The sequence below is a fragment of the Hylobates moloch genome, unplaced genomic scaffold (assembly GCF_009828535.3).
Source record: "Hylobates moloch isolate HMO894 unplaced genomic scaffold, HMol_V3 SCAFFOLD_3, whole genome shotgun sequence".
Classification (NCBI taxonomy): Eukaryota; Metazoa; Chordata; class Mammalia; order Primates; family Hylobatidae; genus Hylobates; species Hylobates moloch.
The window spans coordinates 84,371,737-84,393,129 of record NW_026652278.1 but is presented as its reverse complement, the minus strand read 5'-3'; the positions used below and the strand labels follow the sequence as shown (position 1 = coordinate 84,393,129).

General features: G+C 45.1%; 1 protein-coding gene across 3 annotated transcripts in view; it reads right to left on the bottom strand.

Moving 5' to 3' along the window:
• Positions 1 to 254: 254 nt before the first annotated feature.
• MARCHF8 (membrane associated ring-CH-type finger 8) overlaps positions 255 to 21,393 on the bottom strand; it is a 66,507-nt gene continuing 45,368 nt past the window's right edge. Inside the window, exons 1-6 of one of the 3 annotated variants that reach the window (XM_058436507.1) lie at positions 18,963 to 19,051; positions 7,142 to 7,230; positions 6,054 to 6,899; positions 4,137 to 4,317; positions 2,023 to 2,170; positions 255 to 1,445 (exon numbers count right to left, since the gene is read on the bottom strand). In XM_058436507.1, coding sequence (XP_058292490.1) covers positions 1,141 to 1,445; positions 2,023 to 2,170; positions 4,137 to 4,317; positions 6,054 to 6,899; positions 7,142 to 7,230; positions 18,963 to 19,040 — 1,647 coding nt within the window. In that variant the 5' untranslated portion in view covers positions 19,041 to 19,051 and the 3' untranslated portion in view covers positions 255 to 1,140. Of the gene's footprint in view, positions 1,446 to 2,022; positions 2,171 to 4,136; positions 4,318 to 6,053; positions 6,900 to 7,141; positions 7,231 to 18,962; positions 19,052 to 21,393 lie in introns of those variants that run through there. The other 2 variants (XM_032142587.2, XM_032142612.2) reach the window with 2 other exon arrangements.

Here is a 21,393-nt window from a genome sequence, read left to right as displayed (position 1 = left end):
AAGGGAGAACCTGCATGCAGTGCACACACCCTGGCCAGGGTGGCACATGGCTGCTCTTTCAATGTGAAGCCAGCACCAACTGCAGAGATTTAACTATAAAGGAATATTTTTTAAATATTCAGTTTTGTTGTCATTACTCACTTCCTTTCCTTCCATTTCTATCTCAGAAACTGTTCTTTTTCAGGGTTGACAAAAAAGAAATGTACGGGGCAGGTCTATGAAATAACACCTTGTCATAAAACAGGCTCAAAAGCATAGGAATCATGCTTTAATTGCCATTTAGCATCCATTAATTCCCATGAGATCTGTGATTAAAAAAAAAAAAAAAAAAAAAAAAAAAAGCCTCTGGCCTGCTTGTCCTGTCTTAAAGTCATGAGTCTGTTTTATCAACAGAACGAATGCCACGCTTCTTAGCATATATAAGGCAAAATGGGTTTTTGATCTCTCATGATGTAAAGGAGATACAAAGGTAAGGAAGGGAAGATTTCTAAGTGAGACTTTTTTTGAGTGTCAATCCCACTGGACACACATATTACAAAATAAAGATTTTCTTCTGTAAAGTGCTGTTTGCTCAGTGAATCATGCGCCACCACAGAGCACCACGGCCCCACCTGCTCAAGAGCATGGAGGAGGCAGCATCGGCAGAGGGCGGGCAGGAGTCTGTGTTTGGGGGTCTGTTTCAATACCATCTCCTGGGGTTCGCCATGGTGCAGAGGGAATCCTCTCATCATGGCTAGACATTCCCCAGTGCTCTGCTCCAGGCTGGGGACCGCTGCAAGCTGGAGGCGGCTGGGTATCAGCGCCTGGGCACCGCTGCTCCTCCTCTTCCCTTGGGATTGGCATTTTATTCTCTCGTTCAGCTCAAGACCATGGGCAGGAACTCTGTTGGCTCTCCATGATGTCATCATGGGGTCTTCCACTTTCCCACAGAGCTGCCAGGCAGAGGCAGGACCCAGGCATGTCCAGCCCACAGGAGGGTTTTCTAGGAGACTAAGGAGGGTTTAGAAAAAGAAAAGCCACTATAAATAGTCACCTGTCCAGTCTATGCTATTAAAGGACATAAGAAAGGTATACAATTGGCAGTAAACAATTTCCTTCAGCTCTTCATGGATGTCCAGGAAAATGACAACCCGCACACAATCAGACGTGAATGATTTCTGCTCCAGTGTCTTCAGGCTCTGTGCAACAAGAAGAGTTTGTGTCGGAATGAGAGATTCCACGTCCATGTTTATTTTCAAAGTTGGGCTCTGTTAGTGGAGATTTTTCAAAAATATTCTTTTTGCTTGTTTCTGGACAGTTTTGAACATAGATCACTCTATTATAGGCCTTGAGTCTCTTCCACAATTGCACATACACTTTACACTGAACATACATAAAAAGAAGTCCTCCGGTGAAGCCGATGGCCACAACCACCAATTTAGTCCAAAAGGGCCATTCTAGGATTCCTGGAAGGGAAAAACTCAGCCTATTAGATTTTATTTAAGATCTGAAGTAAAGAAAAACACAACTTCTGAACTTCCCATAATCAATTGATTCTTTGTTGTTGTTGTTTTTTAAGAGATGGAGTCTTGCTATGTTGTCCAGGCTGGAGCGCAGTGGCTATTCACAGGTGTGATCATGGCACACTACAGCCTTGAACTCCTAAGCCTCAGCAATCCTCCATCCCTCAGCCTCCTAAGTATCTGGAGACTACAAGCCTGCACAACTGACCAATGGATTCACAACTCATCCAATGTTGCTTAGTCAAAGAAGAGTGGAAGACAGTGTCCAGCTACTTCCTGCTTTTACAGGACGTAGTTTGCGGAGATTCTCATGCTCCGGAATATGAACTCTCCTGACTGGGTTTCAAAAACTACCACCACAGCAAAAGAAACGCCAAAAAGGAGGCTAGTGCCTCCTAACTGACGTCCCTCCTCCAGAAACCCAGACATTTTCGGCTAACTGGAAAATCCTCTGACCCCAGGACTCCTGTGAGCTATCCCGGCCCCCATGCTGAGCTTGCTCTTCAGCCTGAGAACTCACCTGTTGCCTGCCCCTGCTTGATCTCCTCGGCGGTACGGTCAATGAGCACATACAAGGACCAGACCACACATGTGATGGCAATGACGTGGAATGTCACTGAGCACATGATCTTCCTGCGCTCGCTGGACGTCATCTGCAACTTCTCCCACTAGAAAGACAACACAGAGTGTGAGGCTCAGGCTTCTGGGGAAGGGCTCTGGTGCGGTGAGAGCATTGTAGGTAGGTAAGATTGGCTTTCCGCCCCACTTCTCCCTTCCCAAACTAGATGCATTCCCCCAAGTACTGTTCTCCTAAAACCACTTGGCTTCAACCAGGTACCAGGTGCAGCCAACTTTCTATGCAATGAAAAGAAGCCAGGATCAAGATGAATGCTGAACTACCATCAAAAATCCCCTTGTCTGCTTATTCTTGCAGGCAGATATAAGATGGCCTGATAAAGAATTCTATGATCTCAGTCCTAATGAAAACAGTATGTTCACCCAGGACCCAGGTGCTACGTTTTAAGTCTCCCTGATGTGCTGACTGGCATGGACGAGCGGAAGAAGAGGGCTGATGATGCCACAACACACTAGCAGATGGGTCACACTAATTGTGAAGGTGAATGGCAGAAGACGCTCACTCTTTGGTCCTTGCTACTTTGGCTCGAAGCAACAGCTCAAAATCGACGCTAAGAGTTCCTGGTACAAGCAGACTCTGCTAGTCCCATTTCCTCTAGGAGCTCATTAATTTACTCCAAATAGCCAGACTTTCTTTTTCATTTACTGGTTTCCGAATCAGGAGAAAACACATAAAGGTAGAAAGAAAGAACAATGTGTAAACACTCTGCACATATCCTTTAACAACCCTAGTCACAGCCTCTTTCCAGATGGGTCTATGCAGGGTAGTTGAAAATAGAGCCTCAAGGACTTCCCATATTGGGAGATTAGCATAGAGTAGGCACCCAATATATTACAAGGCTTCTACTGGGCAAAACATTTTTTTAAGCTGTTTGCACAAGCCTTCTCTAACATCTGGTTGTTTTCTGCTGGGATTTTATATACTAGCAAGTTCCCTGGTCTTCCTACCTATAATACAGAGTCAGTGCCTCAGTGCCCCATGCTCCCTGCTACTTCCTACAACACACGTAGCTTGACACCCTGTCAATGATCACCTTCACCTTTCTAGGGTATGCTTTACTCCACAGAGAGCCTGACCTCTCTAAACTCCTTTCACTCTGCCTCCAAATCCTAGTGATCCTTCAAGAACTGCTCTAAAACCCAAACACCCTTATGAGGCCTACCATCGCTCCACTTCCCCAGCACTCTAGCCCATAATGAGCATTTCCTTTTCTGAATGACTGATATGCTCTACCAGCGCATCATTTAGCATTTAATTGGCTAGTATTTGATTATGTGACTTATCTTGCAATTTATAATATTAACGTTCTGAGATAGGAACAGTCTTTTATTCTTCCAGACAAAACCTTTTGTGCTGGGCATCTAGAGAGATATATGAAACAGTCAACATTTAAACAGGAAGCCAGTGCAGTGGACAAAGCTCCTCTCAGAGGGAGCAGCGACATGGGCCTCCAGACAGCTGTGTGTCATGCAACGCCTGTGGGTCCTTTCTGAAGACAGTTGCACATCACGCAACGTTTGTGCTTCCTTTCTTTTTCCTATCCACATACTCACGCTCCCATCCAGCAAATACTTATCATGGGTGTATACAAATAAATTTACTGTGTGCTACACTGTGCTGGATGCTGGGGAGATACTAATCTCCAACAGACAGTCCTAATCAGAGAAGCAGGACGTCAACAGTTAATATGTATAAAATTAGGTGCTAAGGTATGTCACAGTCTGTAGTCAAAGGCCAGATGACTGACACCGACAAGCAAGCAGTCTTACTTTGAAGGGAAAAGAAGGATTATGAATGGTCAGAAAGAGCTTCTTCCTGAGAAGAGGGACTTGAAAATCAGCACCAGAAACAACAATCTCTACAACGCAAACGTAAGCACCAGCTCCAGCTTTTTAAGGAAATGAACGCAGGCAAGCCATGACCTCATGATCTGAGACACCAGCTTTCTGGGGGTCACTGGTTTCAGGAAGGATGAAGCATCCCTTCCTCCCACGTACTTTTCTCAGCGGCTTCAGCTTGGTCTCCATGATGAACTCATACTTGCAGAGCTCGCAGCAGCGTGTGTCGGAGCTCTTGATCCACTGCTGCAGGCAGGCCTGGTGCACGAAGTGGAGGCTTCCTGTGCAGTGGCAGGGGGTGATCAGGGGGCTCTCATCATCTCCTTCACAGTGGCAGATCCTATGGTGGAAGGAAAACCCGTCATTCCAAGTAGAGTCCCATGACAGGGAAGCTGACGCTTCAGTGGCAGGTCAATCCCCACAAAGGAAACTCAGAAACGAACATTACAGAAGTGACTATGGGCACAAAAACATACAAACACAAATGAAAACAATCACTACAAATTGAAAATGTCTAGCTTACCGCACCAACATGGAAAGTCTGGAGGGCATTTGGCAACAGAAAGGAAAAAATGATGTAAGAAATGACAAAGCCGTCATTTTTTGGTAAGACATAAGAACTTCACTGAAAGATGAATTTAAAGCAACATGGAATCATTTTCCAGAACATAAGATGGTAAAATAGAGGGAAAAATTCTATGTAAAACAAAACCAGCATTCCAACTTCCAAAAATACCAGTGACCTTAAATGATATTTGCTTTTTAGTTATAATCACTGACTTTACCTTCGTACCCCACAACTACACATTTCTGTCGTCTCTCAGGAAGTAAACAAAGATCACAGTACCCCTCCTAGACCTAAAAAACTCACCATTACAAGATGCTGCAATTTCATCTCTTTTTCTTGGGACCACTAATAGCAATAAGTGAGAAATTAATTTGAAAGCACTCTCTATTTCCAAGGAAGTATGCAGCAAGATGTAGCTACTAGCCTGAAGGAACTTAACAGGCTTTTAAGAAACAGAGGGGTCTTTTCCAGCAGCTAGAGAACAGCTTGGGGCACTCGTCCTGGAAGGAGCCAGGCTCTCAGGCTGTTTTAGTGAGGGGATCTCTGATCCAAATGTTAGAAATGACGACAGCTGGCACTAAGGAGCGGAGACTGGGGAAAGGTCAGAATAAGGAGGGCACAAGAGTCATGACAAAAAGTGAATTATGGAGGCCAGACAAGGATGCTGCACAAGGAAAGATAAAGGGGGGAAACAGAGTTAGGATGGGACATAGGTAGCTACACCCCAGTTAAAAGGAAGGAAGGAAGGAGCTACTGGAGAACAGCCAGTCCCCACACACCTTTTGGGGGTAGGTGGGGAGCAAGGGTTAAAAAAGAGGCTGGGAGATGCAACAATGCTTAAAATCTGGACCATCAGGCTGGAAAACTGAAGATACTAGTTTCTTTCTTCCAGTTTCTTTATGCAAAGTCTACTTATTTTTAGTTTGGAAGAGTCAGCTTGGCCTTTAATATGTGTAGCTTCTTCCTCTTTTTTTGTTTTGTTTTTTGGTTTTTTTTAGACAGAGTTTCACTCTTGTTGCCCAGGCTGGAGTGCAATGGCGCAATCTCAGCTCACTGCAACTTCCGCCTCCCGGGTTCAAGCAATTCTCCTGCCCTGCCTCAGCCTCCTGAGTAGCTGGGATTACAGGCGCCCGCCACCACGCCCGGCTAATTTTTGTATTTTTAGTAGAGACGGGGTTTCGCCATGTTGGCCAAGCTGGTCTCAAACTCCCGACCTCAGGTGATCCGCCCGCCTCAGCCTCCCAAAGTGCTGGGATTACAGGCGTGAGCCACCGCGCCCAGCCAGCTTCTTCTTCTTTTATCATTTGTGAAACTATCTTGGGACTCGTGTCATAAAAATTAAGTTTTTCAAACGATATTGATACTCTATTCTTCTGGAGAAAACGATCAACCCACAACTGGTTACAACTTTCTATTACTTCATTTTCCTGAAACTTCACATATTAAAGCAAGATGAGGCTCCCGATGCGAGCAGAGATGGCTAGAATGGCACTTCCTGGTAAACCAACCTGCAGACATCCCCTGACGTGGACACGGGAGATATGGGGGGTAATTTTTCAGAGAAGGGAGAAGGACAATCCAGGTCGCTGTCCTTTTCCGTGGAGCAGAGGGGCGCCCGCAGAACCCTACTCTTCAGTTTTGCAGATGTGCTGTCCTCAAAGACGTCGTCATCTCCCATCTCGTCAGAGCAGAAGCCCATACTCCCTGCTAGCCCGCTGGAGGACTTGGCAGTGTGCAGGCGAGCGGCGCGGCTCTCTAGCTCATGGAACCTGTGCAGGCTGCTGGCGCTCCAGCCGTGCGAGAGTGAGAACAGGTACTGGAGCAGTCGCCGGCTTCGGGACGTGGCCTCAACATCTGCCTTCTCTTCCAGCAGCAGGCCGGGCCTGCCCCTCTTGCCAGCTTCCACCTCTGAGGCAGTTGAGCGACTGGCAGAAAGGCATGAAACACAAGAATGTTTGGAATTGCCAAGAGGTTTGTGGTTCAGGGTTCCTTTTTCTTTATGATGAAACCTGTTAGTTCTGAGACACGGATCTTGAGGGAGTATTAATTTTCCTTCAGAACAAGTTCTTTCCACATAGGCAAAACTTTCTGAAGTATCCTGCGCCTTCTCACCCACATCATTGAGGGACCTTGAGAACTTTAGTGTTCTTCTGGCTTTGGTATTCTTAGCAGGCTTCAAGGCCTGGACCCATTCTGAACCAAAGGAATTTCTCTTTGACGCCTGTAATGTGTCCTTACAGATAACTGTCACAGTGAGCCCTTGTGTCAGAGAACTCTGGCAGTGAGGAGCTTTCAAGACAACAGCAGACTGCATGGAACTGTGGTGACAACACTCAGAAAACACTGCACTGGAACTGCATGCAGAACAGTGGGATAAAAGCACAGAAAGTAAAAACAATTTTAAAAGAGAATAGACATCATAGTGAAGAAATGAGACTAGCATGGGTAACTTGGTGAGCAAACCACACATAAAACTCGCCAACTGTTTAGACCAAAGGCAGATTGAATAAGCAAATGGGAATTCAAGAACCTACAGACACTAATGCTTATTTCTGGCTGCACACTGATCATGGCAGCATCTGAAGCAGAGTGTTACCTGCAGATGTCCTGGCTGGATGGCGTGATAGAAATGCGAGAGAAGGAGGACACCGGAGCCGGAGCTGATGCTGACGGAGGACTCCCAGCCTGCAATGACAGACCTCTGGTCAGTGTTCAGGGAAGAGCCAAGGGGACCGTGTGCACTGTCTCCTGAATGGTGACAGGGAGAAACCCTAGAAATGTCTGCTGTTTCCCGCTGCTCAACGAGTAACACATATTAGATCCTTCTAAGCCTTGCCAAAACAAATCAAATATCGCCATTTTTTTCTTATCTGTGGATAAAAGTGTAAGAAATGTCTGAGACTATGGAACACCACTACTAATCTCCTGCAGGTCCAGTGGCCGTTTATTTTCTAAGCATCTAAATTGAGTTAGTTCATATATAAATCAAGAAACGAAGTACTACAAGGTATCATACAAATGCCAAAGAAATATGAGGCTCCAGGCCTGCTGGCACTGGCTTCCCCAGCACTCTCTCCTAGTTCCCAAGATCAACAAGGCTCATAGATTTAAGAGCTCTCTCCCACCTCACAACCTCATACATAGTGCCAGATGCTCCCTGAGTTCCACAAAACCTCACTGCCCTGCCACAGCTCTTCACACAAAAGGGAGTCCAGACCACGTGACCACGGGGGACACCAATCCATAGCTCAACCAGGGGCTGAGGTAGAGCACAGAGTGCTCCCAATAGGTCTAATCTTGAAACTGTAAATTAAGAAAAATAATCAAGAAAATTTAGATTTGAAAGAAAGTACAGCAAGAGGTCATGGGACAGAACAGAGCCTCTGGGGTGGTGAATAGTCAAACTTAGAGAAAAAAATCTAGGAAGGAGAGGAAGCACTGCAGTGAGGAGAGAAATGGACAGAGAGAAATAGGGACAGTGAGTGGCACTGAACTGAGGATGCACCACCACCGCTAGAGGGCCCCAGACTTCCACGCCAGCCTCGGATTCCCCAGGCTCCACAGCCCCACAGACCTATGCGTATTCATAAAAAAGCATTCTTCCCTCCTTAAGACAGTAAGCCTGAGTTAGAATATGCTCTATGCAACCCCAACAGCCCCAGGAAAACAGTGCCACGAGTCTGTTATCACTGGAAAGGCCATATCACCACCTACCTTCTGCAGGCCCACCTGCATGGCCCTTGGCGCTAACTCCTTCATACAAAGGAGCTCCACCCTGGCCCACCATTTCCTGGCTGAGGCCTAGTCCCCACCCTTTCTAAGTACCATCCCCAAGGGTGCACTCTCATCCTGGAACTCCACCTTTGGGACCCCCGACCCTTGGTCAACCACCAGAACCGACTGGGCCATTGCCCGGAAACTCCTCCTCCCCCTACCCCTCACAGCAAATGAAGCAGCCTGGAGAGAGCCAGGATGGCACTCAGATTAAGGCACCCATTGCATGGCTGCTCCCACTCCCAATGCAGAGATTCAACACCACTTTAATGCAAGTTCACTTGAAGAAACAAGATCCAAGAAGCTCTCATCAGCATGCTTCATGTATATACACTGAGATCACGCTGTGCCACTCCATGAGCACATCTTCGAATTCACCAAAGAATCTACATTTATTTTCTAACTGAATGTGCATGTGGGCATGAGGTACATGGTCTTTAAAAGCATTAGAGATCAACGTTCTTAGGAATCTTAAGTTTACTTGGACACATGAAAATAGCATCCTTGAAATAACCCTCCCATCACTACCTTTGTCAATATTCTTCCTAAAACAAAATGAGAGACATCTCGGGATGCCTGTGGACACTATGCTGTGACATCCCTTGCATCTTCTAGGCCTGACTGCATAAGCCATTGTCCTCTTTCTCCAACTGCCTTAGACACTGTCCTCTTTCTCCAGCATCCTCCTCTCGGGGCACCCATCACTGGCTCCAACTGCCACAGAGACAAGCACTCAAGGCCTTTTAGTATCATGGGCTTTACTGTTTATACCACAGGGGAGCAGATTGAGAGGGTATCCATGCTAAGGTCCCCAAATTCCTACAGTCCCCCTGTTCTCTGACATTTAGTCCTAACACTATTCTGGGACTGAAAGCCTTCCTGTACTTATTGCTCTCTTCTGTTACTTCTGAGGATGACCAGCTCTGTTCAACACCCATAGGCAAGGCTGAAATGTATCATGAAGACCACAGCCTGATCATGGTGTATTGCAGAGAAGTGAGTGTCTTCATCACCTGTTCCCAGGTAGACTTTGAGGAAGAAATACCCAGCAATATCCACATGCTTGCCCCTCATTGCTATGAGGTCACTTCTTCCTCTGTGTTGCTGGGTCAAGCATACTCCCTAGAACTGATGAGGTATTGAAGGAAGCCTCCTCCCTTCAAGGGATGGCAGCAGAGGAAAGTACCTAGTCACCTTCCTCCCTTTTATCTTAGTAAGAGCATGATCCTCTTGGAACCACGTGTACTTTCCTGTATTCTGAAGGGAAGGCAAACCCTGTGGGAGGAGGTGGGGTCTTATCTGGAAAATCGTGCCCAATCAGGGTCAGTGTCCTGGGAGGAGGCAGGTTTCTGATGGGAAACTAAAGTTCTGAACTCCAGTACTAAACTACAAGTAATCCAAGTCAAAAAGTGTACTCTGGGGTAACGATTCCATCCTTGCGTGCCCACGATGAGGAGCAACGCCTGAAGGTAGGAGGGCAGAGCCTTGTAACACAACAAAGCCTGGATCAAGGAAGCAGCCACACCAGGCACACACACGTCAGGACATGTGTTCACTTTCCTGTGTGGTTCCCCATGTGTGTGCACTTGTAGCAGATGTCAAGGCCTGCATGACAGTGACAGCGGACCCAAGGAGGAAGGGAGTTCTGGCAGGGCTGGGGAGATTCTGCCCTGCTCAGTTTTACTTAGGAAACAGGAAACAGCCTTGGCATCCTCGGTCTGCATTTCTGCTCTCATTTCACCCTTTCCAATCTTATGAAAACATTACAGGATACTCTCAGCAGGTATGTCCGATCCTCATCAAGCCTCCCAATGACAGAGAAAGAGTCTCTCTTATTAGATCACAGAATTTCAAAAAAAAATTTAAAACCTACTCATTGTTATTTTACATAAATATAAACTTCAACAAATGCTAACTCCTCCAATAAAAGCAAGAAAACCAGTGAGATTTGTGGGGTCATCACAGCTCCCAGAAGAGGCTCCTTCTGTCACTATCTAAAGGACGGCAAACATTTCAAAGGTCAGAACCAATCCATACGCAGAATGGTCAAGAAAACAATTTTAAGGAGCTTTATTTGTTGCTGCTGTAGAGCTGAAAGAAATCTATCAACCAACAAAGATCTAAAAGACTGGCCTGATCAACAAAAAAATGAAGCTGACAGCTTCAAATATGGTTCCATGGTCAGATTCTGGAAGCCAGTGTAGTCAAAGGCCAGCAATCCCCTCTTAGGAGCTCTGCAGGACAGGACCTTACTAGATGGGACTGGACCTCACTAGATGGGACAGGACCAGCTGTCCTGCTCTTTCTGAAAGCAGCAGGCAGTGTGGCACACAGGAGCTGGGGGCAGTACTAGCTCTGGAGAACACCTACACTCTCCTCTCCATAGGATCAGACCACATACACCACTCGACAATTACTAATAAAAGTGCACATGTTCATCATGCAAAAATCCAAATGTGTCAAGAAAACTTAGGCCCTCTGTTCCTGAAGTTCTTTGCAGGTTGCCAAATGACAGCCTTTCCAGTCATGAAAAGGAATATAAAGCAATCTCACTACAAAAAAAATTCTTGTAAAAATCCTCCCTTCTTCAGATGTTGTAATTAATTATGCCAAAACAAACCTCTGGATTTCTAATCAAGCCTAAATCCCAGTTTATTTTATTTCTTAGAAATGATAAATACTTTTCGACCATTTGTTTTGCTACATCCAAGTCTCTTAGTGGCTGGCTTTCTTATCAAATTCACCATTTTAAATGATTTTAACAAGGTTGCCAAAGAACATACGAGGAAAAAAAACCTTTCCATATATCCTTGGCAGAAACTGGCATTCCCCTTTTCTCAGTTCCCTTCTGAGAGAGCCTGCTGTCGCTGGAGCAGCTATGGCAGTGTGTTTACCCAGTTGATATCACACACATCCTTCTCACTGCAGGACACCAGCGCGCCTTCCTTGGCCTCTGGCGCCTTCTTGCCAGGTTACTGCCCAGCCTCCTCTATTACCCACGCCCCTCATTTTCTGTGCAACCCCCACTGGGCCTCCTTTTCACTCATCAGCTAAGCTAATTTTAAACATTTGGGTCCCAAGCCCCTAACAAAAGCAAATTTGCCCATCTGATTTATCTCAAAAGGGAGAGGGCCACAGGAATGATCTGTTTGAATGAGCTTGTTTTTAGGCAAGGAGGAACGCGAAGAGGGGCTGGATAAGGATGGTTAAGAGGCCAGAGGAGCTCATGTTTATAACTGATCACAAATTACAGTACTGCAAATCAATGACTTAACAGAAACAATGGGAAAAGATGCATAGATGGCTCTCAAAACATGAAAAGATGCTTCACTTCTCTCACAATGAGAAATACAAATTAAAACTACAATGAGATACCATTATCAGCCAAGAAAATTAATCAAATAATATGTGTTGGCAGAAGTGTTGGGAAGCAGGTATGCTTATACACTGCTGGTGGGAGAGCAAATGGTAAACCTCCACAGGATGACAACTGCCCTCAGGATGACAAAGGCACATATAGTTTGTCTCAGCAATTCTTTTAGGAATTCATCCTCACACACCTGCGGGAAGAGGTTTGTACACTGCACTAGTTTGTGACAGCAAAGGGCTGGAATCACACTAAATGCCCATCACCTTGGAGCTGAGGCAACATTGTTCCATCTACAGAAAGAAATATCAGCAGTCATTAAAAAAATGCGAAAAGTTTTCATTACGTCCATTAATGAACACACAAAGTGAAACAAGCAGAGAGAGGCACCACTGCCACCTGTGCTGGTGCTGCACAGACTACCCAGGAGGGAGACCAGGGAACCTGGACAGAGGGACATGGACTTGTCACAGAGACCCACAAAGCCATAATGCCACTTTACACTGAGCAACATTTCCCAACCAGAAATTCATTCTTAAAATAACATATGATTGATGCTTTTAAAAAGTAAAACAAAACTGCAGAAGCACAACCAACTACAACAACTTTCCGACTTTGGGATGACAGGTAAAGAAATGAATGTAGTGGGTGATGATCTATGTTTTTAAAAGTACAATAAAATAGAATATGTCAGAGTGCATCTGACATAAAAAGGATAAAGTCTTTTGAGGTAATTCTGTCTCTCAGATGTGTATGTAAAAGTGAACTGGGTTTCAATATAAAAGCTACTTGTTACTTTGGATCACAGTCAAAGTCACTTGAAAGTCACTGCCTGACTGTATTTCTACAAAGAAAATAAAAATTATCAAAAGAAATAAAAGAAGAAGATGGCTAAATCAAGAGATCATGTTGGCTGCTGGCCCAGAGGCTCTAGAAGCAAATGGCTCTTACAGATCTCTAGAAAGAAGGTTTTCCTCTACATGGAAAGCATTTGTCACCCATATAAGAGGTGTGTTGCTATGTAAACAAAACTTAGTGGCTTAAAACTACACAAATGTATCACTTCATTGCTATGTAAACAAAACTTAGTGGCTTAAAACTACACAAATGTATCACTTCCCATGGACTAGGAGTCTACATGGGCATGCTGAGATTCTCTGCTCTGGTCAGTCTCCCTCCTTACTGGAGGCCTCAGGAGGACTGCGTTTACACATTCTCTCAGGTTGTTGGCAGAACACAGCTCCCTGAAGCGTGAGGACTGAGGGCCTGTCTGCTGGCTGACTTCCCCTGGGGTGGGTCACATGCATCTGCAGTCACATGACCCCTCCCATCTTCAAAGCCCACTTGTGCTATCAATCTCTCTGACTTCCCTTTCTGCCACCAGTCAGAGAACATTCTCTGCTTGTTAAGCACTTGTGGGATTCCACTGGGCCTGTATTTATAACCCCAAATAATCTCCCTTATTTTAAGGTCAACTGTGCCACACAACACAACATGATCATAGGAGTAATAACAGCAATACATTCCCAGGTTCCAGGCAATTGTGGGGACATTTTGGGGGGCCATTTTAGAAATCTTGCTCACCAGATCACTTTTTTATTTGTGCTTCCTGCTCATGAGGTTGCTAGCGGTTAGGCCCTCCCACTTCCAAACTAAGAGATAGGGATCTGCTCCTAAGGGCCAACTCAGCAGGCCTGACTTCATACCACAGAGCCAGATAAACTCACTTGGTGTTTACATACTGCAATGTGCAGACTGAGATTACATCTTAACAAACTTTCTGCTTAGCACAGAAGTTACTCTGTCAAACCAATGCTTCATTATGAGTAACTCTGCTTTCGATAAATACCCAGTTGTATTCAACTTCAAAAATGAGCCACAATAAAAGAAAAGAGGCCATTCTGTGGCTTTTCTGTGGCTTGCTCTGATAAATACATGTTGACTCTTATGAAAGTGAAAGAACAAGCTTTCACAAAGGCAATTAATTAAAACTGACCATTAAAAAAGTAAGTATATACAATATACTTACAGAGAAGCATGTATAATTAAAAACTACTGAATGCTAAAATGATTTCCATTATAAATGACTCTCATTAGCATTGCTTAGCAAGTAGCATTAACATGGAATTCTTTTCTATAGTGGCCTTTTAAAGGGAGTCAGAATTACTTGAGTAGCAACAAATCCCCAGAACAATGAGGGGCATATATTACAGCACTGATGGAGGGGACAGAAGGCCACAGCTGAAGGGAATTTTTCAGGACTGTCTTCCTCCAATGCGGCAGCTGAGGATCTTGCAAATATAATTTGTTTTCAATAAATTACATTGAAGACAATGATTTCTGAGCAAAGGTGGCTTCACAGTCCCAAAAACTAAAGATGTAACCATATAAAAATCCAAAATCACCAGAAATAACATGGTGAAAGGGGCTATGTTTGTGAGTTACTTACCACTCACAAGGACCCTTTAATACTGTTGATTTCCCTTAAATATTGAACTTTTCAAATATAGTCGAAATACATTTTCATTGCCAAGAGGCAATAAAATATTTCCTCTGAGAGAATTCTGGGGCAGTGGCCAAAGCACTGGCTTTTGACCCCAAAGTCTTCCCTCTGTGTTCTGGGGCCAGTCCACTGAGCACACTACCGAGCAGGAGTTTAATCATTTAAAAAATGAGGTCAACAATCTACAGGGTTGCTACCAGGATCAAATAAAGTCAGGGCAGATGCAGAAATGCAGCACACACCACTCCAGGCACACCTCCAGTGTGGAATAAGACTTCCATGTGACTACCACTCTTGACTCTTGATGACCTAGAGAGTAAAGCTGCAGGTCTCATATCTGCTACAAAATGCCTCATTCCAACCAAGGTAACCACCGTCCAACCACCTGGGAAGAAAACAGCTTCTGCTCAGGCTACTCATCTGGCCAGCCCTGGCCCAAGATGCACCGAACTCTAAGAGCGAACCCCGAGCGAGGGAGCATACTACTGACAGAAACATGGCAGGCAGGAAAAATGACCCTCACTTCCTCTCGGCCTAGGCCCTCCTTTCCTGGCAACCCGTGGCCTTTCCCACCCCTCCTCCTCCTCCCAGGAACACTCCCACATCCCAACCCAGCATAACTGGCCCCTCCTCAGGTTTCTCCTCAGAAAGGGCTTTTCATCCCTGTTATCATATCCTTGTACCCTATTCATTTCTTTCATTGCACCTATCAAGGTTTATGAGAAGATGTTACTGGGATATGTTAACTTAGAAGCTATTGCTGATTGGTCTGGCACACAGTAGCTGTTTAGGGAACATTTGCTCAGACTAAATAGCTACCCTCTGGGGAGACTGTGCCTCTACAACAGAGATTCTCAAACTTGTTGGCCACAGGACCTCCTTACACTCTTAAAAATTACTGAGGCCCCCACAAAGAGCTTTTGTTTACACAGGTTCCATCTCTCCATCTTTGCTATATTAGAACATCTTAAAACACAGGAACATATTCCACCAGCTAAGGAAGATGCTATCCCGCATGTTGCTTAGCTTCTGGAAACTCCGCTGTACACTTATGGGAGAATGAGAGTGAAAAATGCAAATAATCTTGGTATTACTGGGAAATTGTTTTAAATCTGCCCCCCCCCCCCCCCCTCTTCCACCTTCAGGAGACTGAACCAAACTTCAGCCAAAAACTAAACTGTAACCAGTCAGATGAAAAAAATACTGCAAAGACAGTCGGTTAAACTTTGCAAAAGGGGAGCTGAACAGAAACACTGCCTCAGTGCTGTCAGGATTCGAGTGAGGCTCAGTGGTGCTGAGGCCACCTGATGCCATGCAACTCCTCCAGTTCATCCTTTGTTTTTGTCACTTAGGAATAAGTATCCTGTTTTGGGACAGCCGTTTTCTTCAGAATAAATTAAGAAAGCACATTTTGCCTTATTTGTAACCCCTAAGTTCTGAGTAACCTGAGCGTGTCACTGGTCAACTCTGCATTCAGAAACAGAAAGAAGCAAATCCTGGTCTTGACAATCACATCCAGGTCTGCTCTTGCGTAATTAAAGTGGGTCAGCAAGAATTCCTTGAAGGAATGTCCATCTGATATGTGACATTCTGCTGTATCTCATCCCTGTCTAATGGCAACAATAACCAGAAAATATTCAGGAGGCCTAGGAGGGTTAGTGCTCAAATTCATTGAGATGTGCTTGCCAAGCAATAGAGCAATCATTTTAATTGCTCATTAAACATGTCCAGTCTGATTCTACCCAGGAATATTCGATTAACAAGAGGTACATATCACAGTCTGCAAGGGCCCAGCCTTGGGCAACTGCCAGGGCCTACAGAACCAGGCTGGCTGGGGGGCTGGCGGAGAGATACCCATGCTACGGGCTTCCACTGCCTTCTCCCTGGGGTAAGTGCTGCCAATCATGAACTTGCTCAAGAAATTGTGTCACGTGGACCAAGTCTGATTCCCAGGGTTGAATGAGAAGGCTTCCCTGGGGATAAAATAACATTGTGTCTATGTACTGCCCTTTTTGCACCACAATCTTCCTCTGAGAGGCATGAAGAGAGGCTCCAAAAAGTCCAGCCCCTATAATTAGCCTAGCCTGGACCAATTCCTGGTATTAAAGAAATTCTAGCTGAATAGAGTGGGTTTAAGCCTCCTCTGCGAATTTCAATCGGCTTCTATAGGATTTTAGGCCAAAGTACTCACATGAACAGCCGCAGTCAACACAATCTTGTGGTTACAGGCACCTGCAATAGGGTGCCATAAGAGCCATCACCCCCAGCCACTGAAGATGCCTTTCATTGTCCACCTAAAGTACTGGACTTTCCAAGCAGGTGACAAATGATCTTTCTACTACAGTTTAACCTCATCCTGGTTGGCTCCTTTCCACCTCTCACATCTGCTTTACATGTCCTCTCCTGAGCCACATCTTCTCTGAGCAGCCCTTCAACTCGGGTTCCCTGTAATTCTCTACCTAAGCGCCTTACTGTTCCCTTGGTAGGAATTCTCTCCATCCGTGTTATCGTAGAGGTCTGCGTACTTCCCTCTGCTGTTTGGTTCCGCATTCAAAGCACAATTTCTGGCACACAGTTACGTGCCGGACAAAATCTGAATGTGTGCAATCCTCGTAAACTCTGCACGGCCTCCTTTTCTCCATGTTAGAGATTAGACATATTGTCAAATGGTAAGACAGCCTGCAGGTGGGCGTAGTGGTGGCACAGGACACAAGGTCCTGAACAGGCAGTCACCTCACGTCACCTGAGTCCACCCTGAGGCCATGCCCAGTACACTGTGCATCACCCCTGCCAGCCATGCTCTATGGCTTCCTGGTACCCCGAGACAATGGCCCCTTGACAGGCAGAGGCTCACAGCAGAGATGGAAAGTGGGCTTGCCCCATCCCCACCTCTCCCTTCTCTCTACCACACAGCCTCCTGAATACCCGTCTGTCAGAGCTCTATCTCACAAAGGGCCATCACAATGAGTTTAGGTGATATAATGAAGAACATGTTTTTTAATAATTACATCTTCACATTAAAAAGTTAACCATACAAAATCTAGAGGAGGGGCTTCAAGATGGCTGACTAGAGGCATCTGGTACTTACCTCCTCTACAAAGAAGAACCAAAATAGCCAGGAAGAATCAGACTTCGAATAGATCATCTAAGAGAGAACACGAATTCAACAGAGAAGTGACAGAAAACACCTAGAGCAGGCAAGGAGAGGGCAGTCAGGCAAGGCAGCCAAGAGGTTCCCCAAGTGTGGGGAAAGGGGAAGCGAGTGATCCCCAGCGGTCCACATTCCCACCATGCACTTGTGCAATTCCAGCCATGACAGAGCCCTAGACCCTCACAGGCCTTGAGGCTAACAGAGGGAGCTGCCTGGAGATGGCGAGAAGGCATTGCTCCAGGGAGGGAGCTCATGATGGGTCCCACACACCCCTGGAGTCCAAGGCAGCTACAAGAAGACACCATACTGAGAGCCCAGTCCTCAGGAGACTGCATCCTGCTGAGGGCCCAACAGTCCCTGCTTCTCCACATCCCTGGAACCCCTCTGAAATTCCTCACCACAGCCATTGCAGCAGCTAGCTGCTGCTGCTGCCAGGGATGAAGTGCAAACCATTTGGCAAAGACCCTGCTGCTCCCAGCAGTAAAGCCACTGCACGTTTTCGCAAGCGCCAAGGACAAAGAGAGCAAAGTGTGCACTCCCTAGCCACTGGCATACAGACAGCTAGTGCCACTGAAAGCAACCCCACTCTCCCCAGTAGTAGGGCTGCAGTATAGCCACTGCTGCCTCCACCGGAGCATTCTGCCAGGGCCTTGGAATCACCCAGCCCCTGCCCAAGACTGCTAGAGACTGAATGCATCCCTGGGGCGGGTGGGGCGCACTGAAGTATGTCCTACCCAGTTCCTGAGTAAACCATCCTGGGGCCTGGGGACTGCCCAGCCCATTCCACCACTATTGGAACCTGAGCATACTGCCTGGGCATCTGAGGTCAGGCCCACCCAATCTGCCATTACCGCCACATCTAGCACCCAATTGCATACACATTTGGGCCTGAAGACTGGTTCACTCAGCCCATCACAGGCACTGCCGACATCAGTGCAAACTGCTTGGGAGCCAGAGGGTTGTCCTGCCACTGCTGCTGCCATCACCCATATCATGCCTGCTGCCCAGGAGCCCAAGAATTCACCTACCCACCCAGCTCGCCACTGCCACTACCAGCATTTGAGCAAGCTACATGGAGGCCCCTCAGAAATAACCCACCTGATCCACTAACACTGGTGCCAGCATATACTGCACTGAGGCCCAAGGGCAGGCATACTCACCCCACTACTAACACCACTGGGACCAAGGACAGGCCAACCTGGTATCCCTGTCCCCAGCAAAACTTCACTACAGCCTCCACCATACCCTAAGATACTGAGGAAATCACAGACACCACTAACATGATTTATAGCCAAAGAAATCATACAGAGACTATACTACTGCACACAGTGAGATCAAAGCTAAAATGCCCTGCACAACCAACACCATAGACACACCCTCAGGAAAAACTCCTCTCTTACAACAGCAAATTAAGAAAACTAGAAGAGACTGTTACACCAGACGTGCAGAGATTAACATAAGGACACAAGAAATGAAAAATCAAGGAAATATGACACCCACAAAGGAACCCAATAATTCTCCAGCAGTAGATTCCAATCAAAAAGAAATTTATGAAATCCCAAAAAAAGAATTCAAAATAATGACATTAAAACTCAGTGAACGCTGGGCATGGTGGCTCTCACCTGTAATCCCAGTACTTTGGGAGCCCCAGGCAGGAGGATTGCTTGAGGCCAGGAGTTCAAGATCAGTCTGAGAAACATAGCGAGACCCTGTCTCTATAAAAAATAAAAATAAAAATTAGCTGGGCATGGTGATATGTGCCTGTAGGCCCAGCTACTCAGGAGGCTGAGGTGGGAGGATTGCTTGAGCACAGGAGTTGGAAGCTGCAGTTAGCTATGATCACACCACTATACTCCCGCCTGGCCAACAGAGCAAGATCTGGAAGCTCAGTGAGATACACAGGAATACAGACAAACAATACAAAGAAATGAGAAACGCAATTCAGGATATGAATGAAACATTTTCCAAAAATACATTATAAAAAAAAACCAAACAGAAATTCTGGAACTGAAAAATTCATTACATGAAATACAAAATACACTTGAAATATTCAACAAATAGAATAGATCAAGTAGAAGAAATAATTTCAGAACTTGAAGACAGGTCTTTTGAAATAATCCAGTAGGACAAAAAAATTTAAAAAAGGAATAGAAAAGAAAGAACAAACCATACATGACATATGGGACACCATAAAATGGCCAAATATTCAAATTTTCAGTGTCTCAGAAGACAAACAGAAAACAAAAAAGATGGAATATCTAACAAAATAATAGCTGCAAACTTCCCAAGTCTTGCAAAAGATTTAGACATCTAGATATAAGAAGCTCAAAGATATCAAAATATAATTCAAGGTCGCCTCCACAGCACATTATATAGTCAAACAGTCAAAAGTCAAAGACAAACAGAGAAGCCTAAAAATAGCAAGAAAAAAGCATCTAGTCATTTATAAGTGGACCCCCATTGGACGAACAGCAGACTTGTCAGCAGAAGCCTTACAGGCCAGGAGAGAATGGGATGATATATTCAAAGTGCTAAAAGAAAAAAAAAAAGGCCAGCCAAAGATACTATACCCAGCCAAGTTATCACTCACAAATGAGAAGAAATAAAGTCCTTCCCAGACAAGCAAAAGCTGAGGGAATTCACCACCAGACTGGTCCTATAAGAAATGCTTAGGCCGGGCGCGGTGGCTCACGCTTGTAATCCCAGCACTTTGGGAGGCCGAGGCAGGCGGATCACGAGGTCAGGAGATCGAGACCACGGTGAAACCCCATCTCTACTAAAAATACAAAAAAATTAGCCGGGCGTGGTGGCGGGCGCCTGTAGTCCCAGCTACTGAGAGGCTGAGGCAGGAGAATGGCGTGAACCCAGGAGGCGGAGCTTGCAGTGAGCCGAGATTGCGCCACTGCACTCCAACCTGGGCGACAGAGCAAGAGTCCGTCTCAAAAAAAAAAGAAATGCTTAAGGGAATCCTACACCTGGAAGCACAAGGACAGTATTTGCCATCATAAAAACATACCAAAGTATAAAACCTACTGGTAGAGCAAACACACAAATAAGGAAGAGAAAGGACTCAAATGTTACCACTACAGAAACCCACCAAACCACAATGATAAACAATAAGAAAGAAGGAAACAAAGGATATACAAAACCAGAAATTATTTAATAAAGTGGCAGGAATAAGCCCTCACATATCAATAGTAACCCTGAATGTAAATGAATTAAACTTTCCACTTGAAAGATAGAGACTGGCTGAATGGATTTTAAAAAACATTACTCAACTATATGCTGTGTACAAGAAGCTCATCGCACCTGTACAGATACATATAGACTGAAAGTATACAGGGATGAAAAAAGATAGTTCACACAAATAAAAACCAAAAAACAAGCAGGACTAGCTATACCTGTATCAGATAAAACAGACTTTAAGTCAAAAACAGTAAAAAGAGAGAGAGAGTCATTATATAATAACAAAGGGATTAATTCATCAAGAGGCTATAACACTTCTACATACATCTGCACCCTACACCAGAGCACCCAGATGTATAAAGCAAATATTATTAAATCTAAAGGGAGAGACAGACTTTAATACAATAATAGTTGGGGACTTCAACACCCTACTCCCATCGTTAGACAGATCATCTAGGCAGAAAATGAACAAACATTACATTTAAACTGCACGTTAGGACAATGGACTTAACAGACACTTATAGAACGTTTCATCCAACAACTACAGAATACACATTTCTCAGCACACAGACCATTCTTCAGGATAGGCCACATGTTAGGACACAAAACAAGTCTCAATGAAGTTTTTAAAAATTGAAATCACGTCAAGTATCTTTCTCAGACCACAATGTTTAAAACTAGAAATCAATTAGAAACTGTACAATTACATGGAAATTAAACAACATGCTCCTCAATGACCACTGGGTGAAGGAAGAAATTAAGGAGAAAACATAAAAATGCCTTAAATAAAAATCGAAATACAACATACCAAAACCTATGGGATAGAGCAAAAGCAGTGCTAACAGAGAAGTCCATAGCAATAAACAC